Source organism: Malaclemys terrapin, chromosome 4, assembly GCF_027887155.1.
Source record: "Malaclemys terrapin pileata isolate rMalTer1 chromosome 4, rMalTer1.hap1, whole genome shotgun sequence".
NCBI lineage: Eukaryota > Metazoa > Chordata > Testudines > Emydidae > Malaclemys > Malaclemys terrapin.
In genome coordinates this window covers 32,487,450-32,514,331 of record NC_071508.1, presented here as the reverse complement: position 1 = coordinate 32,514,331, position 26,882 = coordinate 32,487,450, and the positions used below count along the sequence as shown (strand labels likewise).

General features: G+C 46.8%; 1 protein-coding gene across 1 annotated transcript; it reads left to right on the top strand.

The window, feature by feature from the left end:
• Positions 1-1,361: 1,361 nt before the first annotated feature.
• On the top strand, positions 1,362-2,330 carry LOC128835369 (mas-related G-protein coupled receptor member H-like). Its single transcript, XM_054024793.1, has one exon. It carries the CDS (start codon positions 1,362-1,364, stop codon positions 2,328-2,330), a length of 969 nt encoding a protein of 322 aa, XP_053880768.1.
• Positions 2,331-26,882: the final 24,552 nt, after the last annotated feature.

Genomic DNA, 26,882 nt, shown 5'->3' with positions numbered 1-26,882 from the left:
ATATTTCAATTCTGAAATGTCACCATCGTTGCTCTTCGGAGATGTAGTTCAAGTGCCACTAATTCCCATTTTCCTCTATAGACTGGGCTCCCAGGTTGGACTACATCTCCCATGATGCACCACAGTCTTCCCTTTTGGTGAGAGGAGGCAGTTCATTACAGTAGTCACATGGACGCAGTACATAGTGGGAGATTTAGTTCAGCAGGATAGCCTGGCCCATAGAGAATGGAAGCATGAGGTAACACAAACTACAGCTCCCATGAGGCACCACAGAGGATAAAAATATTGTTGTTTATGCTTAAAATATTTCCGCCTGTGATGTTTAGTTCTCCAACAAACAATAAAAAATGCAAGGAATTTGGACATTTATTGCAAAAATATTGATTGATACAAAAACCTAATTTCTCAACAACAAAGATATAGATTGGAAATTTTTGACTGTTCCCCAATCCCATATTTCTCTTCACCATAAATGCAGCTTTCTACAACATCTAACATCATGCAATTTAATCTTGGGCAAGTCATTTCCTTTACGTTGAGGAAAGCAGGAGCAATGTGCTGAGCCCTGTCGCTACCTGATGTTATCAAACCACCCAGTGCTCACGAGACCTCCTGACGCTGTGATCTCTGTGTCCCACCACGCAGGGTGGGCAAGACATTTCTCTGCCTACACTTGGGAGGTGCTGGGTGTCACAGGGACTGGCAGGGACATTCTCCATGTCTGGATAACAGATTATTACTTGGAAAAACTTTCCCAAGAAGATCCAAGAATTGCAGTTAGTGACCGTAAGACACTGAGATTCTGAAGTGGATCCGGCCCAGCCCGGCTCCTGTAAACACTCAGTTCAGGCCCCAGGGAGGAAAGAAGGTAAGGAACTGCTGGATGGATTCAAAGCTCTTTGCCACCATTAATTAGACATGTTTGTTCTCTCTCTCTCTCCCATTATCCACTTCCCCTGGCCCCACCCCATCCCCAGTGCTGTTCCTTGTCCCTACATGGGCAACATCCTGTCCAATTTCTGTTTCTCTGTCCTTGTCTGTCTGTCCAGCTCAGCCCCTGTGTTTAATTCTGTCTCTGTCACTTGCTGTCAGTTCAGGATGCTCCCCACCGATCAGCCTTTCTCCAGGTCTCTCTCTGTCCCTAGCATCCCCCATGGCCATTATCTCTCCAGATATTTCTCACTCCCACTCAGTGGGATCTGGCTCTACCTGGACAGGGGGCTGGGGAGGGACTGGATCAATCAGTGAAACACAGCGCTGGGGATGTCCAAGTCACTGATCCCCCTCTGTCTACTCTCTGCTAACAGGTGTGTGTGAGAGAGGGGGAGAGGGAGAGACCGACATCCTGCAGCAGAGGTTTCATGATGGCCGAGCTGAGCACAGTGTCTCTTCCCCCAACATTGTTTTACCTAGATTATGAAGTGGAATATAATAAGACTGGATGCCTACTGTTTGATGCACCACCAGGAGCCATCGATGGCATCGCTTTGCTCATCTGCCTGTTCGGGCTGGTGGGGAACGGGATCGTGCTCTGGTTCCTCGGCTTCCACATTAAGAGGAACCCCTTCACCGTCTACATCCTCAACCTGGCCGTCTCCGACACTTTCTTCCTGCTCTGCTCGACTGCTTATCTCATAGTTTGTGTGGTGAAATATCCATTTTGTGTGAATGATGTTTTTATTTACGTATTCTTGCTATTTAACATGCCTGCTCTGTTGATGTACAGCACCAGCCTGTACCTCCTGACGGCCATCAGCACTGAGAGGTGTCTCTCTGTCCTCTACCCCATCTGGCACCGATGCCACCGGCCAAAACACTTGTCTGCCATTGTCTGCACCCTGCTCTGGGCTCTCTCCATGCTGTTCTCCTGTCCAGTGGGTGTTTTTTGTATTGTTCTTTCAGGTGAACACTGTGTCATATCCTTCCTACCCATGTGTTTTCTGAATGTCCTGATATTCACTCCCATCATGGTTCTGTCCAGTCTGACCCTGTTCATCAAGGTTCAACATAGCTCACAGCGACGTCAGCCAGGAAAGTTCTATGCTGTTATCCTGCTCACCATCCTCTTCTTCCTCCTCTTCACTGTCCCTCAGAGTGTCCAGATCTTCCTCTTTTATCATAACATATTCGATTCCAGTGAGATATTTCACATGCTGGCCTCTGCAAGCAGCAGCATCAACCCATTTATTTACTTTCTAGTCGGGAGCTATGGGAAGCGGCGATTCTGTGGCTCCATCAAGGTCGCTCTCCAGATGGTTTTTGAAGAGAAGACAGATTCCAGAGAAGATGGAAAGACCACCAGTGCAGAGCCAATGGAGACGGTCACTTAAATCCCTACAGCACCCAGCCTGGGAGACCCTGTTCTTAGGATGGAGATTCCCTAGATCCCAGAATCAAAGAACTTAGAATGGGAAAGGACCTGGTAGGTCACTGGCTAATTCTTCCCCACCCAGAGCAGAGTCCTTCCCTAGAGTGGATCCCCAGGGTTATGTGCAGTTGTAAAGAACAACAATGGGTCACATGGGGCCCAACCTGCTCCCAGTGGAATCAGTTTGGAAAATCCTGTTGACTTAAATGGGATCAGGAGCAGGTCCATTATGGTCTGATTTGCTTTGTTCTAAAAATGCCTCTGACACATAATTTCAGTTTTGGTGGCAAGTTTCCCGCAGTGTCACCTGGTGAATGTTATTGTCTCTTCTGTAAAGAATTAGTGTCGTGGACACCTCACGCCCTCCCCACTTTCCCTGTAAATATGCTGCATGAAAATTCAATGGCCTGGAGAAATGGTGGTGGTGGGTGGGAGTTGGGGGGGCGGAAATAATAGTAGCACCAATGTAGGACTATTCCTGTGTAACTCATTCCCCAGCCAGTTCCCTGCGCAGAGAAGGCAGGGGATCATTCCATGCAGCTCTGGACTCCCGCTGATCCCAGTTGATATTTGAATCATTTACCTTTATTCCAATGCAAATAAGACAAACTAACTATTGACTAATCAAATTCAAACTCCTCTACTAATATTGCCAGGCACATGTGATCCAAAATGACCTGGCTAACTGCCGGGTATTCCTCTCTAACTCGTCTTCCTCGGTATTCACCCCGGCTTTGACGATTTGGGGAATGTGTGACAATCTGGGGAATCGATTTCCAGGTTATGAATTTGTTGTGAGATGACCTCTCTGCATGTATCGGTATCCGGCTGCAAACATCATTTTGATTGTACACCTGTTTTATTGCCTTCCTGCTGCCTCTTTACCTCCATCTTGGACTAAATTCCAAGGGTTGGTGGCCCAGGGATGCTACCTGAGGTTGTCTAATTTTGATGGTCGTCCATTCAAATGGAATCCCCTTCGGCATGGAGATGGTTGCTGCCCAAGGCACACCCATGATTCAAGTGTGACTTCTGTGGGGAGGTCACTAGCAATAGATCACCTGGTGAGGGACTGTAGTCTTCACCACCAGCTACACCTCTCCACCAGCTGTTTGGCTAGCCACTCACCAATATGTCTTCAGGCCTCTGCCTCTTAACACAGCTCTCAGCAGGTGAGCCTCAGTGCAGATGTACTCAGAACTACTAGCCCAAAGTAGGCCTAACACTTAAACCCAGGTATCAGTGATTTCAGCTTTGCAGTATATAACAAGACTCCTAACAGGATCAAAATTAGCCCTATTACCCAGTAGCAAGACACCCCAGTATTAATATCTTTTATCCTCCTCCCCCATCAATTCACCATGCTTTGGAACCCATGTCCCTTGCCTAGCAAGTGCTACTTAGTTGAGGGCAAGTCCCTCAGTCATAAAATGCCAAGTACAGTTCTACTGTCTTTGATTCACCTAATCAGGAAAACAACACTTCATTACTCCTGGCCCAATAACAACGAGACTGGAAATCCCACAGCAGCCAACGTGACCATTTGGGCAAGCAGTCCCATCATGCTAGGCAGGGTGGGTGAGCCCATGCAAATGAGATCGGCCCCTGAAGTCCTTTTCCACAGCTCACCACCAGATGTCAGGGGAGGGCTCATTCTGACTCTGCTTACATAGAAATGTCCCTGACAAGCAATTTCAGTTTTGGTGGCAAATTTCTCCTGGTGTCACCTGGTGGATGTTGTCTCTTCTGCAACGAACTATTGTCAGAGACTCCTAGCAGCTTCGTGATTGTCCCTGTAAATACGCTGAGTAAAATGCATTGGTCAGGAGAAATGGTGGTGGCGGAAATAACAAAACAACAGTGATGCAGGAATATCCCTGTGTAACTCATTCCTCAGCCAGATCCCCTGTGCAGAGACACTCCCATGGAATGCTGTTGATCATTCCATACAGCTCTGGCCACTCGCTAATCCCAGCTGATATTTGAACCTTTCACCTCCACGCCGGTGGAAACAATCCAAAATTACTAGAAAGTAATTAATAAATTAAAATTCATCTACTAATAATGCCTGGCACCTGTGCCCCCAAATCACTTTGGTAAGTGCCAGGTGTGAGTCTGTCTAATCCTTTTTCATCTGTATTCATCCTGTTGTTACTCTGTGTGACTATTTAGGGAATCAGTTTACAACTTATGAATTCTGTGTGTGGTGATGAACTTTCTGTATGTCTGTTTATCAAGCTATGAACTCTATTTTGGCTGTAAAGCTGGTCTTTGCCTCCCTGTTGTCTTCTCCATCTTGGACTAAAATTCCAACGGCTGGTGGCCCAGGGTTACTAATGAAAGGTTGTTTAATTTTGATGATTGTCCATTCAAACACAGAATGCTTGGACACAGAGATGGTTGCAGCCCGGGGCACACCATTTTTCAATTCTAAACTCCACAGTGGGAGGTAATTAGCCAACAGATCTCCCCGTGAGGGACTTTGATCACCTTATGAGGCTGATCGGGGGTCACCTGACAAAGGGGTCAGAAGGTTATAAAAGAGAGGGTTTCTCACTGGCCCTTTTGGGTGGGTGGAGAAGAGAGAATGGAAGGAACTGATTGCAGAGGAGAAAGAGAGACTTCCTGATTTGGAGATGCCATTTACACAAGGGTGACACGGGACACCCCAGAGGACTCTGAATGGAGCCCAAAGCATAAACCCAAGTGGCAAGGTGTGATGCCCTGTATCTCAGGGGAATGCCCTACACCCCCATGTTCATCTTTATAAAATGATTGTGTGGTATCCAATGCAAAGTTTGTTGTGTTGGGTGTCTTTGGAAGGCTCATGATGCACTGAGCATGGTTGTTATAGTGATGTTATAGTAATTGTTACAGTACGATTATAGGTTATAATTTCATGTATATAGTTATGAGGCTGAAAATGTATCCTTATGGCTTAAAGCAAGCCAAGGCAAAAACTCTCCAAGAACAGAGAGACAGTTCACACCTGGGACAAACCCAGTCCAGCCTCACAGGAACAAAGGACGCTGGCCTAGGCAACAACAAAAGGATCTGTTGGACTCTCAAGTGAGTCACCCTCCTTCCTTTGGTCAGTTTGGGACTGCAATGAGGTAATGCTCACCTGACTCTGAAGGGGGAGGGGAGCAAAGCCAAGAGGGAAGAAAGGACATGATAAACGGGAGAGACATTTGCCATGCTCGCTCTCTTTCTTCCACCTACATCTACAGACACCACCACCACCACCACCACCAAGCAACTGAAGCGCTGATCAAAGGGGAGAGCCTGACTGAAGGGCAACCAGCCAGCATGTGGTGAGAAGCACCTAAGTTTGTAAGGACATTGAAAGTGTTAAGATCAGCTTAGAATGTGTTTTGCTTTTATTTCATTTGGCCAAATCCGACTTGTTGTGCTTTGATTTATAATCACTTAAAATCTATCTAGTTAACAAATGTACCTGAAGCAGTGTGTTTGGTTTGAAGCATGTCAGAGACTCCCCTTTGGATAAAAAGCCTGGTACGTATCAATTTCTTTGCTAAATTGATGAACTCATATAAGCTTGCAGCATCCAGCGGGCGTAACTGGACACTGCAAGACGGAGGTTCCTAGGGTTGTGTCTGAGACTGGAGATATTGGCTAGTGTCATTCGCTTGCACAATCCAAGGAGCAACTTACATGCTGGAGGCTGTGTGTGAACAGCCCAGGAGTGGGGGTTCTCACAGCAGAGCAGGGTAAGGCTGGCTCCCAGAGTCAAAGAATTGGAGAGGCCTAGCAAATCACCGGTTTGGATTTCACCAGAGGGGAATGTCACACAAGGAAATGCGCATAGGTGTGTTGTTGTTTTGTCTAAATCTGTATATTTCTTGTGCTAGGTAAAGTAAGGAGTGATTGGTTTTGGGAATCTTTTGCAAAACTCATGTCTGTTTTCTTCTTCCACTATCACTTGTCCCTGAAGAGGTGAACTGTAACACCAGAGTGCTCATAAGATTGGAGGTCTGAGAAAAGATAATGTTAGCACATAGGCTCTAAGCATTCTTCCTAGTTATGCTAAGGGACTGTCAGTATATTGGCTGAAGTCCCATGAAGCTTTGCAAAAAGTAATGCTACAAGAGAGAATTTACACTTACTAGACAGAAGTTAAACTCCTTGTAGAGTGGAAATATGTTTAAAAGCATGCATAACCTATTTTTACAGCTGCTTAAGGTTGTTTCTGTGCTTTGATTGGCTATGCTATGTGAATAACAAGTTATGAAGTTATAATCGAAACCACAAGCCAGGGCATATAGGATGGAAATGGTTAAGTGGAACACTATTCACCTTGCAGGTGCATGACCGCAATATGACGTTAACGTAAGATTGGACAATGTATTAAATGTTCCAAACCGCAAAGGACAAAATGAAATGATGGGTTACAGATTTGTTTAAAGTCATGCAAATGTTTATTGTTAAGTAAGTTAAAGTTGTTATGATGGAAGTATAGGCCTGATGGAACACGATATTTGATAATGATTGAATGGTATGCAGCTAAGCACAAAGTGTTGAATGAGCTAAACAAGGGGTCTATAAAGACCTAGAGATTGCAAACCAACTCAAGCAAGGGTGAGCTGGTGGGCGCCTGATTGGTAAGCGATTGCCTTTCTGTTTGTGCTGATTATTTCTAGATGTCTAATCTTTTATTAAACCAGTTGAGCTTGCCTATTTGATGTCTCATCGATCAATCAATCAAACCAAACCCATATACTGCACTCTCTAATCTACTAGGCAGGCTGGGGGTCAGCCTGGTTCTGGGGCAGCTGGCCTGTGGGGGTCTCATTTCTGTGAAGGGTTAACAGACAGACAGGCTGAGCCCAGAAATGTGTCAGAAAGACCAAGGGGAGGGACAAGCGTTGCAGCCTATTCAGACCAAGGATGGCTTGAGATCTCAACAGTCCAGTGTGGTGGGACCCAAACCCAGCAGCGTGGTGAATGTCCAGCCGGGGGAGCTTTCCCAGGGCTGGGTGGGACAACATGAATAAACACCATGTTCACAGTCCCTCTCCTACAGCTGTGGCTGCTCCTGGTCTTTTGCCCCGAATGGGAGCCACACACAAGTTCCAGAAGGATCAGACCAAATGGGTTTGTCATTCTTTTGAGGGCTTGCAGCATTTTCAGAAAGGTTTTTCTCATCTGGACAATGGAACCTGAGTGTTGGGTGTGTCCACAGAAAGGGGCAGAATAGCAGGGGGCTGGGGGATGGCAGCTAAGGTTCTGGCTACCAGCTGGGATTTTCAAATACCCGCACAGCACCCCTGCCCACACAGTCAATCCAACCGGGCTCCAGTCAGGTCAGGGCGCAGCTAACTTAGCAGGCATCAAGTAAGCCCCTCACCTAAGAGGAATTCATTGGCTGATTCAGAGACAACAACAGCTGCCCCAGACTCTGCACTGCATGCTGATTAGAAAGGGCCCGGAGATATGATTGTGGGATGAAGTTATCTGGATCTGAGCCACATCTACCCCATGTGTGTGACCAAAGCTAAGAGATGCCTGGGCACCTTTAGGGATCCAACATGCGTCACTTCAGTGCTGAGTTGTGTAGGTTGTGGGGCACAGGGGTCTTCTTACCATGGGGGTTGTCAACAATGAGATGAGAGGTGAGAACAGTCTTGTTTTTAAAGATGGGTGAGTCAGAGTATAGTGTTAGATGGAAACCTGTGAGTAGGGATAAGGGGGATTGTAAAAGGATGTGAAGGGGTTTTAAAATGTAACAAACATTGGGTTGTCCCCCAGAAGCAGGCTCAGTGTTTGAGCATGGAACAGGTGAGGGTAGCTCCTGTGCAGTACAGCTCACCTAAACACAAGGTCTGTCCTAGCAAAGAGAAGGCCTTAGACTCTGTCCTACAATTGTCATGTGCCCCATTCCCTAAGTGATGTGCACTATCTGCAAGGCAGAGTGCAAGAACTGGTGTTCTAGGCATATTAGGTCATTACTCAGAGAGGGCAGAGTTCAAGTTGCTTTGATGTGTACCTGACCTCTGAATTTTCTGGGTTGTCAAAGTTGGAGTTTGAAATACCTTAACACTCTGTTTCCTGGTTTTCAGAAGTTTGAGTTTTGTGGGACTCAATATTCTTCTAGGGCACAAGATACCTCTGGGCAACCTTTACTCAGCATTAACAAAATTTTTTTGTCAGTGAATTTCCTAGTTCTTTTAACAGGAAGAGAAATGTTTGGTGTAGGAATTAATGGTAATTTAGGTGGTTGTGGTTCTTACCTGGGTTTGCAGTTGATATGCTGCTTTGACTAGGTAATAACAACAAAAAGACTTAGCTCTGGTAAAGTACTTTTCACTAATAGATCTCAAAGAACTTCATGTCATCCCTTTTATACAGATGGGAAACTGAGGCCCAGAAAGGCGAAGTGACTTAGATAAGGGCACTAAGTAGGGCAGTGGCAAAGTCAGGATTACTCCCAGTCCGACAGACTCTCCACTAGGCCCCACAGTTGCTATGTGGTGCCTCAGTGCTCCTTCCCGCTCCTGTACATTTTGCTATAGTGGAATGGTGCTAATGGTCATGCTTTGAAATGTTTGCAATGTGTAGCTGCTGAGAGGGCCTGTGAGAACAATCTCAGGCATTGTCTATGTCCCAAAATCTTGACAGTTCTATTACATGTTATAGTAACTTGAAGCACATATGAGAAAACCGGGGTGTCTCTCTCCTTCTCCACACTCCTCACCATCATTCCCCACAATGTGTCCCAACACACACCCCAAGATTTCCAGCTCTCCCCCCCCTTTCCATACCATTAAGGCATTAGAAGCCATTAGAGAGAAATTGCTTCTTGCTGCACTATGCTGGTGCATACACAAGCAGCAGTTTGGCCATACACTACCTCAGATTACATAGCCCGGGCTGCACTCTGATCTTGGCCCCTCACCCCCACTACCCACCCCCAGCTGGGTCTCCCATCCCTACTTCAGCCAGCCTTTCCCAGCCATGCTCTAGGCCCTCCCAGTCTACCCCTGCTCTAAACCAGCCCACCCACCCCACAGAGAGGTGAGGTGCACTTTAACTAATCATTTCCTGGTTTTCAGGTGTTTAAATGTGTATTACATTCATCCTGCCCCCTCCAATCCTGGCTCACATTGGGGGGAGGGGCAGGAGATAAAGGGGGTCTGAGTACAAAAGAATAGCACAAGCACATAGGGATAAAATCAGAAAGGTTAAAGCACAAAATGAGTTATCCCTAGCAAGGGACATAAAAGGCAGTAGGGTGAGTTTTTATTTAATATATTAGGAGCAAGAGAAAGATAAAGGAGAGCTAAAAACAGAGGAAGGCTGAGATATTTTGCTTTGGTCTTCACTAAAATGGTTAATGGTGACCAGATACTTAACATAATTAACATTAATGACAAGGGGGAAGAAACACAAGCCAGTATAGGGAAAGAACAGGTTAAAGGATATTTAGATAAATTAGATTTATTCAGACAGAAGGAGCTAATTAAATTCATCCTAGGGTACTTAAGGAACTAGCTGAAGCAACTGTTAGCAATTATCTTCAAGAACTCATGGAGCATGGGGGAGTTCCCAGAGGACTGGAGAAGGGCAAACATAATACCTATATTTAAAAAGAGGAACAAAAAGGACCCAGGGAATTACAGACCAATCAGCCTAACTTCAGTGCCTGGAAAGATACTGGAACAATCAATTTTCAGCACTTGGAGGATAGTAGGGTCATAAGGAATAGGCAACATGGATTTGTCAAGAACAAATCATGCCAAACCAACCTAATTTTCTTCTTTGATGGGATTACTGGCCTAGTGGATAGGGGTGAGCTATAGATGTGATAGATCTTGTTTTTAGTAAGGTTTTCAACACAGTCTTGCACAATATTCTCATACGCAAAATAGGGAAATGTGGTCTAGACAAAATTGCTGAAAAGTGGGTGCACAACTCGTTGACTGGTACTCAAAGACTAGTTATCAATGGTTCGCTGTCCGATTGGGAAGACATAGTGGGGGTCCCATATCTAATGTCCTGGGTCCAATACTAGTCAATATTTTCATTAACGACTTGGGTAACTGAGTGGAGGGTACACTTGTAAAATTTGCAAAAGATACCAAGGTGGGCAGGGTTAGAAGCACATTGGAGAACAGGTTTAGAATTCAAAATGACCTTGACAAATTGGAGAATTGGTCTCAAATTAGCAAGATGAAATTCAGTAAAGACAAGTGTAAAGCAGGGCCGGGTTAACTCTCCTGTGGGTTCTAGGCCAGTGGTTCCCAAACTGGGGTTCGTGAACCCCTGGGGGTTCGTGAAATGTTACAGGGGGTTCTTGGGAAAAAATTCCCTAATGGCGGACAGAGCTGTCCCTAGGGACCCCAGGCACCATGGGGCCAGCAGCCCGGAGCCCCTGGACTTCCAAGAGGTAAGCAGATCAAAGCAAGCATATCTATCACACTGAAGAGATTTAAACTTCAAGACTCCTTATAAGAAATGGAAAGGGAGGTAAATATTTTTTGCTGTTTCTAAAATTAAATAGGCAGTTAGTGTTGTTTTTAAAATTATTATGAAGAACGAGTTTAAGCTTTGTTGTAACGTGCGTTGTTTGCCTGGACTGCTCAAGACCTGAATGCTTGTGTAGGAGGAACTCTTTAAGTTGGCTTCTTAGGGTATGTCTACACTACAAAATTAGTTCGAATTTATAGAAGCCGGTTTTATTGAAATCGGTTGTATACAGCCGATTGTGTGTGTCCACACAATAAAATGCTCTAGGTGCTCTAGTCGGCGGACCGCGTCCACAGTACGAGGCTAGCGTCGACTTCCGGAGCATTGCACTATGGGTAGCTATCCCACAGCTATCCCACAGTTCCCGCAGTCTCTGCCACCCCTTGGAATTCTGGGTTGAGATCCCAATGCCCGGATGATGCAAAACAGTGTCGCGGGCGGTTCTGGGTACATGTCGTCAGGCCCCTCCCTCCCCCGTCACAGCAACGGCAGACAATAGATTCGCGCCTTTTTACCTGGGTTACCTGTGCAGACAACATGGAGCCCGCTCAGCACAGCTGAGCTCACCGTCACCATATGTCCTCTGGGTGCCGGCAGACGTGGGACTGCATTGCTACACAGCAGCAGCTGCTAACTGCCTTTTGGCGGTAGACGGTGCAGTAGACTGGTAGCCTTCATCGGCGATCTGGGTGCTGGCAGCCGTGGGGCTTGCCTTTTGGCAGTAAATGGTGTATTATGACTGTTAGCCGGCCTATTACAAGTCGGGTCATCGCACGTTAGCAGAGTCTTCCCTGAGCAGCAGCTCGTGCAATAGGCCTGAAGACCATCGTCATACACCGCCCCGTATTTGCTGCCAAGCACCCAGAAAGATGCCGAGGGCTATCAGTCACGCTGCACCGTCGTCTTAAGATGTAAAAAAATAGATTTTCTCTGTATTCATTTGCTTCCCCCTCCCTCCGTCAAATCAACGGCCTGCTAAACCCAGGGTTTTCAGTTTAATCTTTGGGGGGGACCAGTCTGTGACAGTTGTTTGTGTCTCTCCCTGATGCACAGCCACCGTTCTTTATTTTAATTCCCTGTGCCTGTACGCCATGTCGTCACTCGGCCCCCCTCCCTCCTTCCCCTAGGCCGTCAGATACTACATTTGCGCCACAGCTCGAGCCGAGAAGCGGTTCGCGCCTTTTCTTTGAATTCTGGGTTGAGATCCCAATGCCCGGATGATGCAAAACAGTGTCGCGGGCGGTTCTGGGTACATGTCGTCAGGCCCCTCCCCCCTCGTCACAGCAACGGCAGACAATAGATTCGCGCCTTTTTACCTGGGTTACCTGTGCAGACAACATACCACGGCAAGCATGGAGCCCGCTCAGCTCAGCTGAGCTCACCGTCACCATATGTCCTCTGGGTGCCGGCAGACATGGGACTGCATTGCTACACAGCAGCAGCTGCTAACTGCCTTTTGGCGGTAGACGGTGTAGCATGAGTGATAGCCGTGGGGCTGGCAGCCGTAGGGCTGCATTGCACCAGCCCCTTGCAGGCGATGGTATATTATGACTGGTACCCGTCGTCGTCATACTGGTATGGCTGTCAATCATGGCCACCTGGGCAGACATGCTACTGTTTTGATGATGACGGTTACCAGTCATAATATACTATTTTCTGCCAATTGCCCAATATTGTCTGCTAAGCACCCAGAAGAGGCCGAGGGCGATGCTGGGTGCTGGCGGACGTGGGGCTGGCAGACGTGGGGCTGCATTGCTACACAGCAGCAGCCCCTTGCCTTTTGGCAGATGATGGTATATTATGATTGGTACCCATCGTCATCGTACTGGTATGGCTGTCACTCATGCTGCAGCGTCGGCTGCCACCTTAAGATGTAAAAAATAGATTTGTTCTGTGTTCATTTGCTTCCCCTTCCTCCGTGAAATCAACGGCCTGCTAAGCCCAGGGTTTCCAGTTTAATCTTTGGGGGGACCATTCTGTGTGACAGTTGTTTGTGTTTCTCCCTGTTCCTGTACCTGTACGCCATGTCGTCACTCGGCCCTCCCTCCCTCCCTCCCTCCCGCCCTCCTTCTCCTGGTCCATCAGATACTACTTTCGCGCCTTTTTTCTGACCAGGCGCCATAGCTAGCACTGGGATCATGGAGCCCGCTCAGATCACCGCGGCAATTATGAGCACTATGAACACCACGCGCATTGTCCTGGAGTATATGCAGAGCCAGAACATGCCAAGGCGAAACCCGGACCAGGCGAGGAGGCGATTGCAGCGCGGCAACGAGAGTGATGAGGAAATTGACATGGACATAGATCTCTCACAAGGCACAGGCCCCAGCAATGTGGAAATCATGGTGTCACTGGGGCAGGTTGATACCGTGGAACGCCGATTCTGGGCCCGGGAAACAAGCACAGACTGGTGGGATCGCATCGTGCTGCAGGTGTGGGACGATTCCCAGTGGCTGCGAAACTTTCGCATGCGTAAGGCCACTTTCATGGAACTTTGTGACTTGCTTTCCCCTGCCCTGAAACGCCAGGATACCAAGATGAGAGCAGCCCTCACAGTTGAGAAGCGAGTGGCGATAGCCCTGTGGAAGCTTGCAACGCCAGACAGCTACCGGTCAGTCGGGAATCAATTTGGAGTGGGCAAATCTACGGTGGGGGCTGCTGTGATCCAATTTGCCAGGGCAATGAAAGACCTGGTGATAGCAAGGGTAGTGATTCTGGGCAACGTGCAGTCAATAGTGGATGGTTTTGCTGAAATGGGATTCCCAAACTGTGGCGGGGCCATAGACGGAACCCATATCCCTATCTTGTCACCGGAGCACCAAGCCACCGACTACGTAAACCGCAAGGGGTATTTTTCAATGCTGCTGCAAGCCCTGGTGGATCACAAGGGACGTTTCACCAACATCAACGTGGGATGGCCGGGAAAGGTACATGATGCTCGCGTCTTCAGGAACTCTGCTCTGTTTCGAAAGCTGGAGGAAGGGACTTTCTTCCCGGACCAGAAAGTGACCATTGGGGATGTTGAAATGCCTATCGTGATCCTTGGGGACCCAGCCTACCCCTTAATGCCATGGCTCATGAAGCCGTACACAGGCAGCCTGGACAGGAGTCAGGACCTGTTCAACTACAGGCTGAGCAAGTGCCGAATGGTGGTGGAATGTGCATTTGGATGTTTAAAAGCGCGCTGGCGCAGCTTACTGACTCGCTCAGACCTCAGCGAAAAGAATATCCCCATTGTTATTGCTGCTTGCTGTGCGCTCCACAATATCTGTGAGAGTAAGGGGGAGACCTTTATGGCGGGGTGGGAGGTTGAGGCAACTCACCTGGCCGCTGATTACGCGCAGCCAGACACCAGGGCGGTTAGAGGAGCACAGCAGGGCGCGGTGCGCATCAGAGAAGCTTTGAAAACGAGTTTTGTGACTGGCCAGGCTACTGTGTGAAACTTCTGTTTGTTTCTCCTTGATGAACCCTCCAACCCACCCACCCCCGACCCGGTTCACTCTACTTCCCTGTAAACCAACCACCCCACCCTACCCTACCCTCCCCTCCCGCTTGCAGAGGCAATAAAGTCATTGTTTTTTCACATTCATGCATTCTTTATTAGTTCCTTACAGAGGTAGGGGGATAATTGCCAAGGTATCCTGGGATGGGTGGGGGAGGAGGGATGGAAAAGGACACACTGCATTTTAAAAATTTAACTCTTATTGAAGGCCAGCCTTCTGATGCTTGGGCGATCATCTGGGGTGGAGTGACTGGGTGGACGGAGGCCCCCCCACCGTGTTCTTGGGCGTCTTGGTGAGGAGGCTATGGAACTTGGGGAGGAGGGCTGTTGGTTACACAGGGGCTGTAGCGGCAGTCTCTGCTCCTGCTGCCTTTCCTGAAACTCAACCATACGCTCGAGCATATCACTTTGATGCTCCAGCAGACGGAGCATTGCCTCTTGCCGTCTGTCTGCAAGCTGACGCCACCTATCGTCTTCAGCCCGCCACTTGCTCTGTTCTTCCCGCGATTCAGCCCGCCACCTCTCCTCTCGTTCATATTGGGCTTTTCTCATCTCCGACATTGACTGCCTCCACGCATTCTGCTGTGCTCTATCAGCCTGGGCGGACATCTGCAGCTCCGTGAACATCTCGTCCCTCGTCTTACGTTTTCTCTTTCTAATGTTCACGAGCCTCTGCGAAGGAGAAACATTTGCAGCTGGTGGAGGAGAAGGGAGAGGTGGTTAAAAAAGACACATTTTAGGGAACAATGGGTACACTCTTTCATTACAAGGTCGCATATTTTGGCTTGCAGGCAGCCATCGTAGGCCACAGTGTTTTGGCTTTTTTAACCTTCTTAACATGCGGGAAAGGTTGCAAACAGCAGCGCATTTCCCATATCAAGGATGAATTGGGTTGTCCATTTAAAATGGGGTTTCAATGTAAAAGGAGGGGGCTGCGGTTTCCCGGTTAACATGCGGCACAAACACAAGTAAACCACCCCCCCCACACACACACACACACGATTCTCTGGGATGATCACTTCACCCCTCCCCCCCACCGCGTGGTTAACAGCGGGGAACATTTCTGGTCAGAAGAGCAGGAACGGGCGCCTCTGAATGTCCCCCTTAATAAAATCACCCCATTTCAACCAGGAGAGCTTTCTGGAGATGTCCCTGGAGGATTTCCGTTCCATCCCCATACACGTTAACAGACTTGCTTGCTTTTTTTTTGTAATGTTTACAAATATTTACAAAGTTACACTCACCAGAGGTCTCCTGTGTGCCCTGAGGGTCTTGGGTGAGTTCGGGGGTTACTGGTTCCAGGTCCAGGGTCACAAACATATCCTGGCTGTTGGGGAAACCGGTTTCTCCGCTTCCTTGCTGCTGTGAGCTACCTACAGTAACTCCATCGTCATCTTCCTCGTTCCCCGAACCGTCTTCCCTGTGTGTTTCTCCAGTGAGAGAGTCATAGCACACGGTTGGGGTAGTGGTGGCTGCACCCCCTAGGATCGCATGCAGCTCCACGTAGTAGCGGCAAGTTTGCGGCTCTGCCCCGGACCTTCCGTTTGCTTCTCTGGCTTTGTGGTAGGCTTGCCGTAGCTCCTTAATTTTCACGCAGCACTGCTGTGTGTCCCTGTTATGGCCTCGGTCCTTCATGGCCTTGGAGATCTTTTCTAATACTTTTCCATTTCTTTTACTGCTACGGAGTTCAGATATCACTACTTCATCTCCCCATATGGCGAGCAGATCTCGTACCTCCCGTTCGGTCCATGCTGGAGCTCTTTTGCGATCCTGGGAGGACTCCATGACGGTTACCTGTGCTGATGAGCTCTGCGTGGTCACCTGTGCTCTCCACGCTGGGCAAACAGGAAATGAAATTCAAACCTTCGCGGGTCTTTTCCTGTCTACCTGGTCAGTGCATCTGAGTTGAGAGCGCTGTCCAGAGCGGTCACAATGAAGCACTGTGGGATAGCTCCTGGAGGCCAATAACATCGAATTCCGTCCACACTACCCCAATTCCGACCCGCAAAGGCCGGTTTTATCGCTAATCCCCTCGTCGGAGGTGGTGTAAAGAAACCGGTTTAAAGGGCCCTTTAAGTCGAAAGAAAGGGCCTCGTTGTGTGGACGTGTCCAGGCTTAATTCGGTTTAACGCTGCTAAAGTCGACCTAAACCCGTAGTGTAGACCAGGCCTTAAATACCTTTATGCTTGTTTCACATCTGCTACTCCTTGATGAAACATAGGAGCCTTGTCTTATAACAGGCTTATTCAAAGTGATACAAGCTACGAAAGTGAGATCTTGGAAGAGTGTTGCCGTTTTCATAATGTAATAAGAATACTGTAATGATAAATAATAATTAATAATAAATAGTGTGTAATAAGCATGTCATAAAAACAAATTTTATATTTCCAAGATCACTGCTTTTATAATTTATACTCTGGTAAAGTTGAAAATCCCTGGAAATATTCATTTTTAGGAGGGGGTTCACGAGACTTGACATTTTAGTGACAGGGGTCCACAGGTTGTTAAAATTTGGGAACCACTGCTCTAGGCTATTAGATTTTGTGGGGCCCCTGTATACAAGCCTTTTTCCTGGGAGGGAGTTTGGTGCAGGAGGAGGCTCCCTTGGTTCCTGGCCAATGGGAGCTGTGGAGACAGTGCTGGGGGTGGAGGCAGTGCACCCTCTCCCCACCCCCGACAGGAGCCGCAGAGATGTGCTAGCAGCTGGCCACTTCCGGGAGCAGCGTGGGGCACAGAATGCAGGCAGCCTGCCTGAGCATCTCGCTGCACCACGGGACTTTTAGCAGCCCGGAATTGGAGATCACTGCCTGTGATTTATTTTTGCAGGGCCCCCCTTGAGCTGGGGCCCTGGGCTGCAGCCCCTACAGCCCCTGCCTTAATCCAGCCCTGGTGTAAAGTACTGCACTTAAAAGGAAAAATCAAATGCACTACTACAAAATGAGGAATAACTGACTAGGTGGTAGTGCTGCTGAAAAGGACCTGGGGGTTATAGTGGATTGAAAGTGAGCTAACAATGTGATGCAGTTGCAAAAAAGGCTAATATCATTCTGGGATGTATTAACAGGCGTGTTGTACATAAGGAATGGGAGGTAATTGTCCCACTTGGTACTGTTGAGATCTCAGCTGGAGTATTGTGTCCAATTTTGGGGCCAGGCTTTAGGAAGGATGTGGACAAATTGAAGAGAACCCAGAGGAGAGCAACAAAAATGATAAAAGGATTAGAAAACCTGACCTAGAGGAAAGGATACAAAAAATTGGCATGTTTAGTTATAAGAAAAGAAGACTGAAGGGGATACTAATAAATCTTGAAATACATTGAGGGCTGTTCTAAAGAGAATGGTGTCAATTGTTCTCCATGTCCACTGAAGGTAGAACAAGGAGTCATAAATTTAATCTGCTGCCCAGAACCTAGCAAATACATAGAGGGAAGAAATAGAGGGCTGATAGCCCCCCCCTTTTTCTACCCCCACCCTGTGTCACCCCTCATATTGTCCAACCACTCCTGTCTTCTACTCTCACTCCCCCCAGTTCCCACTTTCCCCCTGTACCTGAGCCCCCCAAACTCCTTTTCCCTCCCCTACCACCCATTCCTATTTATCTCCCCATAATCCCCCATCCCTCACTTCAGACCCAAACCCCTCACCCCTATTCCAGCCTCCTCTGCCACCCCTAATCACCCCTCCCTTCCCAGCAAGCATGCACATGTGTAATTTATTTTCTTTTCAAAAACAGCTTGAGTGCCTTCTGAATCATTTCCTTTCCTCGGATTACATTTCTCCAAAATAATAATAAAAAAAAAACCTTGACAGAGACAGATTTTAGCCAAATGTTTACAGTCCATTCTCAGATTTCTGCCTTGGGTGGGTTTCAAACACCAAAGTTGCTAGAATCTGTGAACTTTAAGAATTGCTATTTTTATGTTTTTCAGGGGGGGTAGGGAGTTGTATCTCAGGAACCCCGTACTCAAATTACCCCAAATTTAGATCACTGAACCTACTCCACACCCCTATGAGGCACAGCAAATTTCAAGACAACCCATGTAAGTACGGGGATTTTCGAGCACTTAGAAGAATCATCCGTTAAACAGGAAAAACTTCCCAATCTTAACCATAGCAGACTGACAGGTTTCAGAGTAGCAGCTGTGTTAGTCTGTATCCGCAAAAAGAACAGGAGTACTTGTGGCACCTTAGAGACTAACAAATTTATTAGAGCATAAGCTTTCGTGGACTACAGCCCACTTCTTCGGATGCATATAGAGTGGAATAAATATTGAGGAGATATATATACACACATACAGAGAGCATAAACAGGTGGACTTCAAAAACAGACTCCAACGAGAGACTGCTGAGCTGGAATTGATATGCAAAATAGACACAATCAACTCAGGATTGAATAAGGACTGGGAATGGCTGAGCCATTACAAACATTGAATCTATCTCCCCTAGTAAGTATTCTCACACTTCTTATCAAACTGTCTGTACTGGGCTATCTTGATTATCACTTCAAAAGTTTTTTTTCTCTTACTTAATTGGCCTCTCAGAGTTGGTAAGACAACTCCCACCTGTTTATGCTCTCTGTATGTGTGTATATATATCTCCTCAATATTTATTCCACTCTATATGCATCCAAAGAAGTGGGCTGTAGTCCACGAAAGCTTATGCTCTAATAAATTTGTTAGTCTCTAAGGTGCCACAAGTACTCCTGTTCTCATAGCAGACTAGCGCTCCACTGTAATATTGCATGAAATAAATCATCATCAGTTGCTTTGCTGTCCCCAAATCCGCAGCTGAGGGTAATGCTGAAAGGAGTTGTTTTAGGAAGGAGAGAGGAAAGGGTCCCTGCACATCCATCTGCAATATAGACAGCTCCTAAAAGATGTGAGGGGGCCCATTGATCTCAGTGTGCTGGCATCCGCTGAAGGACCGCGCCTATGGAGATGATACACCCTGAGACAATAGCTCCAGTCATCTCAGTGGGTGTTCTCAGCCCCCCGTGCTCCCCCCGGTCAGTGTTTGGGAGCCTATGCTAGGCACCAAGCCTGCCCATTCTCATCTCCTCACCCAAGTCTCAGCACTGTGCACTTGGTGCATGCTCCTAGCATGCCTGTACTCAGCTCTCCCCCCAAGAGGGGAGGGCTTCCTCAGCTGCTGGCTTGCATGGGGGGCTAGGGAGAAGGGGCTCAGACCCCTTCAGAGTAATAGGGCCCCAAGATCTTGGCTCCACATGGGGGGCAGGGCAGGAGAGAAGGCAGAGACACCCTCAGAGGGGCAGCCCTCCCAGATCCCAGCTCACAAGCACTCAGTCCAGGGGAATTAAAAGAGAACTTTAATGGGGGTTGGGGGAGGAGAAGCAGGGAAACTAGAATAAACTTGGGAAAGCAAGCAATTAATTACCAAAACCTACTAGATAAGGCTTCCACCCCACCCCTTTGGTGTCTTACTCGTCCACATCTCAGTCCTCCTCTGGCAGATGTGAGTGGCTTCCCTTCCCAGCTCTCTCTGTTGCAGTTTGTTGTCCAGAGATGGAGGAATCCAACATTTCCAGCAGGTCAGTGTTTCCCGTGGTGCTACTGGGATCTGATGAGATTTGTGAAAGAATTTTGGGTTTTATGATAAAAGCATGAAACTTGCCAGAGTCTTAGGGCATGACCTAATCAAGATTCTCAGATATGAGGGCATCACCAGCTCATGCCATGTTGGCTTTGACAGCCATATGAAATTCTAAGATGCATTTTTTCTACTGATGTTTTTTCTGATACTGATTGTTTATGGTATTAAACCACCCAGTGGGTTTTCATTTTTGTATATTTATATTCCAATTGTCTTAGGTGTCCTAAAAACTAAAGCAATGAGTTATCATGGCTTGAGACAGGGTAGTCAATAGGTGGATCGCAGGCCAAATCTAGACCTCCAGATGCTTTTAAACAGATCCCAAATCTTTTTATTTACTTATTATTATTATCATTGTTATTATTATTTTGTCTGGAGTCTGGACCTTGACTATACATTGAACAAGACATTTGGACCTTGACAAAAAGTAATTGACTACCCCTGGCTTGAGATCATACAAATATATTAAGAATTAACATGCTCGGTAGCATGCCACTAGGGAGTATTCACTAAAAAGTTAATGCTATAGAAAAATAACACAATCAGTTGAAAAGTTTCCGTCCATGACCAGAAAGTTACATTTCTGTTTGCTAAGAATGATATTTCAGATTGATCTAGCCATAAAAGATGTTGCTGAGTCTCAAAAAGATTGAATTAAAAAACAAGAAAGTTGTTCACAGGCCTCAGTGTATTGAAACATCGCATTCCCTGCCATTTTTCAAGGAGGAGAGCTGTAACTGAGTCTTGGAGATCTCCCTTGCAGGAGGTCTGTGGAACAAGGAGTTTGTTTCACTTGGTGGGCTCCATTAATGGCTTGGTTTTGTCTTGGTTTGTCTGTTACAAATGTGGCGTGCTGCTGCTGCCCAATCTTCTCAGCCTCCCTAACAGAGGCAATCACAGAAGGATTGGCAATGTTTTTGGTGTCCAGTTTAGCTAAGTCTACACTCTCTCCTGACGGGCGGCTCCAGGCACCAGCGCAGGAAGTGCATACCTGGAGTGGCAAGCTGTGGAGGGTGGCCTGCCGGTCACTGTGAGGGCAGCAGGCAAGCGGCATTCGGCGGCATTCGCTGGTCCCGTGGCTTCGGCAGCAAGGACGCCGATGGCGAGGCACCAGCAGACCTACCGCAGGCATGCCGCCAAAAGCCGCCTGCCTGTCATGCTTGGGGTGGCAAAAAACATAGAGCCGCCCCTGTCTCCTGAGAAGGGGTTGCCCCTGTGTCAAGGTTCCCTCCTCACTCTGAACTTTAGGGTACAGATGTGGGGACCTGCATGAAAGACCCCCTAAGCTTATTTTTACCAGCTTAGGTTAAAAATACACTGCCACCACCAAGCGCTTTAACCAAATATTTATGGAAAGCCACTTGGAACTCTGCCTTTCCCCAAATATCTCCCAAGTCCCTATACCCCTTTTCCTGGGTAGGCTTGAGAATATCCCCTCACCAATTAGTCCTGGTGAACACAGATCCAAACCCTTGAATCTTAAAACAATGAAAAATCAATTAGGTTCTTAAAAGAATTTTATTAAAAGAAAAAGTAAAAATTATCTCTATAAAATCAGGATGGAAAATAACTTTACAGGGTAATCAGATTCAAAGAGCCCAGAGGAAACCCTCTGGCCTTAGGTTCAAAGTTACAGCAAACAGAGGTAAACTCTCTAGCAAAAGGAACATTTACAAGTTGAGAAAACAAAGATAAAACTAATACGCCTTACCTGGCTGTTACTTACTAGTTTGAAATATGAGAGACTTGTGCAGAAAGTTTTGGAGAACATGGATTGATGTCCGGTCCCTCTTAGTCCTAAGAGCGAACACCCCCAAAAACAAAGAGCACACAAACAAAAGCCTTCTCCCACCCCAAGATTTGAAAGTATCTTGTCCCCTTATTGGTCCTTTGGGTCAGGTGTCAGCCAGGTTACCTGAGCTTCTTAACCCTTTACAAAAGGGTTTTGGTGCCTCTGGCCAGGAGGGATTTTATACTATTGTATATAGGAGGGTTGTTACCCTCCCCTTTCTAGTTATGACCCTGTCTTCTATGATGTCAACAAGAGCCTTGACATGTCGTGCCAAAGAAGCCTGAACACATTTTGCCTGCTCACAGTGCTTTGTGTTAGACCCTTTTTGGTTGGTTCATCTCTCTAGTGAGGCTTCAAATTCTCCTACCAGCCTGGCCACCTCTTGGCCCACTGTCATCGAGGCAAAAGGGCCTCTGGACTTTGTGTTGACCAAGAGCTCCACCATCCCCTTTGATTATGGCATTATTTTGCTCATGAGCTTAGCCGAGTGCTATTGTAGAGCAAACATGTTGTGGCTTGCGAATTGTGAAGATCGCCTTTAGGAATGCTCTAGCTGTGTCTGGGTGCACTTTATGAAGGGTAACCATATATCAGAGGTGAACAGGCACCCAATGAGTATAATTACTGTGATCTAGAACCAGGGTGGTAGCTTTCCAAGGTGTTCAATGTATGGAGCAAAGTTTGCCTGGTGGATTAACAGCACATAGGTCAATACAAGAAGCTCCCGATGAAGTGTGGCATGCCAGAAGTGGAACATAGGGTTTTCTAGTTTTTGCTTCATTTATCGTACCCCATGGGTGCCTCATCTTCCTTGAGACGTTGGGTAGACTGCATGTATGCATTTTTCAGCAAGGTGTATAGACCGCTGGCAGTTACTTCATGGGCATGTCTAGTACGTGTGACATGAGACACTTTCAAGAAGTCAGCTGTTCCTGGGGAGTCCACTTTGGCTTCCATCTCTCTGCTATCTTCTAGCCAATTGCCAGTTTCTAATGAGCTTTAGACTTGTCATTTCCAGTTCCAGCTTAATGACAAATTTGTCCTCTCCATCCCCAGCAGGCCAGATCCACTGTATCTGTTTGGTTATGGTGAAAAGGGGCTGCTTCACAGCGAGTGTATTTTCTCTGTAGTTCTTCAGGGTGACCCACAGCTTTCTCGGTTCTTTTTTGTTAGTTTGTTTCTCAGCCCTTTTATGTGTGGTGCTGTTAAACTTGACGTAGAAGGGCTTGTGCCAACATCCATTGTTCTTGTTTAAAGTCTTTGCAATTCCATCACCATCATCTAATCTGTATATGTCTGTGGCTATGGGAAGCAGAGGGGACAAGGGGTGATGGGAAATGGGTGGGGGGTCCTGGGAGCCATAGGGGGCCAGAGATGATGCAGAGGTGGGGGGAGCCTGGAGAGGCAGTGGGGGCCAAGGGGGATGGGGGGATGGATGGAGAAGCAGCGGCAGTCATGGGGGATGGTTGTGGGGGCTGGGGGAGGTAGCAGGGACCAGCAGTGATGAAGAGGTGGGGGGGAGGAGCCCGGAGAGGCAGTGAGGGCGAAGGGGGTTGGGATAGCAGCAGGGGTCAGGGGGATGAGTGACAAACAGGGAAGGCAGTTGGGGCCAGGGGCAATGAGGGTGTGTATGGGGAGCCCAGGGAGGCAGCAGGGCCAGGGATGCCAAAATACAAGTTCACCCAGAGCACCATTTACCATAAGGCTGGTCCTGATCTAGCTACTGCCTCTCAGAGGTGGATTTACTACAGCGATAGGAGAACCCCTCCTGTGGCCATAGTAAGCGTCTGCATTGGAGCGCAGCAGTGTTTTAAGGGTTGATGTAGCCAGAAAGGTCTGGTGGTTCCTTCTGCAGGTAAAGCAGCTGTGATAAACATTACATCAGGGGTAAGCAACCTATGGCACGTGTGCCGAAGGCGGCACGCAAGCTGATTTTCAGTGGCACTCACACTGCCCTGACCACCGGTCTGGGGGGGCTCTGCATTTTAATTTAATTTTAAATGAAGCTTCTTAAACATTTTAAAAACCTTATTTACTTTACATACAATAGTTTAGTTATATATTATAGACTTATAGAAAGAGACCTTCTAAAAACAGTAAAATGTATTACTGGCATGCAAAGCCTTAAATCAGAGTGAATAAATGAAGACTCGGCACACCACTTCTGAAAGGTTGCCGACCCCTGCATTACATTGTGGCATCTCACAAGTGTCTGGCTCGATGGTAAAAAAGAGAGGAGTTCCTCTCCCCCACTAGAAGTGACACATGAGAAATGGTCTCCCAAAAAATCTAGCAAAAAAACTCCACATTAAAATTGACAGAGCCACATCTACAGACTCTAACCTTCCTCTAGGAAGACCACCATTTCCCAGCAGCCCAGGGAGGTAACTAGGTAACTAAAGCTGGAGGCACTCAATAATCTCTCATTTCCTCAATGGTCTTAATTAGAGCCAAGCAAATGATTGATGTTTCGGTTCAGGGTCCAAACCAAAAAATCAAGAGCAAAAATGTGGTTTGATATGAACTGAAACTGAATTTTTTTCATCTCGTTTTGGATGGTTTGGGGTGTTTTTCCATGCCTTTCTGAGGTGTTTTTAATTAGCTAAATTTTTAAACAAACTACCCTTCTGAAATGAAAAGTTGTAAGGTTTTATTTTGAGATGATCAAAATGAACCATTTGACTTTAAAAAATTGCCCCTCCCCCCCCGCCTTTGTTTTGGGCCAAAACTATTCACTGAATTAAACCCAAATTTGCAAGTAGTTTCAGTGACCCGTACAATGTACTTCTTGGTGAATTTACTATTCACCAATTTAAAAAAACAACAACACCCAGCTCCAATCTTAATTTCAAAATCCTGGATCATTCTCTGATTATTTTCCCTGCTTCTCTCCCTCTACCCCCCCCCCCCCCCCGTTTTGTCATTTTGACTCAGGGACCTTCAAATCTTCTGACTGATGCCATGTCTAGCCAGCACAGGTAGGGAAGTTAAGGAGAGCCAGCTAAAGGTATGATGTCAGTGCAGATAGGTTACAGCATGTTCTGGAGTAAAGTAGCCTTTGTTCTGTGTAACTTAATCCTCTGTTTGCCAGAAGCTGGGAATGGGCAACAGGGGATGGCTCACTTGATGATTATCTGTTCTGTTCATTCCCTCTGGGGCAACTGACATTGGACACTGTCAGCAGACAGGCTACTGGGCTTGATGGACCATTGGTCTGACCCAGGATGGCCATTCTTATGTTCTTTTTGCCTCCACGCTCTGTGATGTGGAACCCATCACTCCTTCCATACTTTGTTTGCGTTGATAGACAAGCTGGGGCTTGAGTCCCTCAAACTTCAAAAGCCTGGTAATTATGCAGTTAATTCCTGGGGCTGCTGGATAATAGCAGTGCCCCAGACTTGGTGTGGAGTCAGCCTCTGGTAGGTGTCTCTGTACTAGCAAGGAGCACTTCTGCACCACCTAGAATGGCTGAGTCATTAAGGTGTGGGACTTAAACTCCTGTGGATGTGTGCCCCATGTGTGTTTGAGTCCCACTGTTAGTACAGCTGTTCTTTTATCTCCTCTATTTAAGAACAAGGATGCAGGTTTCAGGGAGGGCAGGTCACTGCTCAGGACTTTCTCTGCCTACTAACCACCTGGGCAGATCTTTGGAACGATTGATTAGAACCATTTTCCTATTCCCCAGTTCTTAAGGTAATGGCTAAGTAATGGATTAATTGCAGTCCTCCTTTGAACAACAGTTTATGTTAAAACTCCATAGTAAGGCAGGTGAAGGTGGCTGATTGGCCAGACTCTTTTAGGGGCGGGGCTTATGTGATGTACAGTCTGCTCCACGGTCCCTAGCAGTCATTTCAGTCTGACAGTTCAGACTAGCCAATGGTGCTTCCAGGCTGAGGTCTGGGTACATGACTATTTCAGTTTGTGTGTGTGTGATTTCTTGCCTGAAATAATTACACCAATACAATCGCCGGGAGTAAACTATGCTGGTACAAGCAGCACTTAATCTGTGCCAGGGTTGAGCCCGGCACTCTAGTCTTGGCATTTCATAGCCACGGCACCTCTGGGCTTTGCTGTATCAGTTATGAATATAAAAAAAACCTGCTTGAGCCCCAGCACCAATGCATTACAAATTAAACACTGCATACAAGGCACCTTTATACTGATCTAATTGCATCCATACCTCTATAGCTATACTGGGATGGTATCCTTTTTTTCCAGACAAGCCCTTAAGGAACTTCAGTTTAGCTCAGGAATGTGACTTTAGGGCTGAGAGATTGTAATGCGAGTTGGAATTCAAAGCTCATCTCCGATTCATGGGGGATTTTGCAAAGGGGCATTTCTCATGAAGCTGTTGTTGGAACATGAGTGACTGAAATTCTCTTAATTCCAAAGAGATATAAATGAAAAACTCATGAATCTCACTCTGATTATTTTGTGCTGTTTATTTCTTCTTTGCCCTGGTCTACATTTAAAATTTAGATCCATCTAACTACGTTGTTCAGAGGTGTGAAAAATTCACACTCCTATGTGCCACAGTTAAGCCGAACTAACCCCTAGTGTAGATGCAGCCACGTCGATGGAAGAATTCTTCCTGCAACCTAGCTGCCACTGCTCAGGGAGGTGGGTTACCTACATCAATGGAAAAGCCCCTTCTGTTGATGCAGGAAGTGTCTATGCTACATTGGCAGAGCTACTGCTGTAACGTCCATCGTGTAGATATGGTCTTGGTCTTGCAGGGTTGCCAAGGCAGCATCTGCAGCTGATGAGTATGGTGTGACAGTTATCAAGGAGAAATATAAAGGTAGCAGTCAGATGTACCTCTGAGGCATTTTTTTCAGTTGATTGAAATAGGTGTGTTAGAAAAGTGTTAGAATGAAGATCTTAAGGTCCCTTGTTCAAGTTCTGCTCTTGGTAGCTGTCTGGGATTGATTTCCTTTTTAAAAATAAAGAGAAAACAGTCAGTGGCACCAAACATTGTCATTGCTGACAGCTCTTGCTATGTTTTCTCAAGCCTCATGATCTTTGGGGTTTTCATAAAGCCCAAGCTCCTGGAGTCCTGTGATTATATTATTATAATCGTTATATATTATTATATAATTACAAAAAAAATATGGAAGCAGAAAG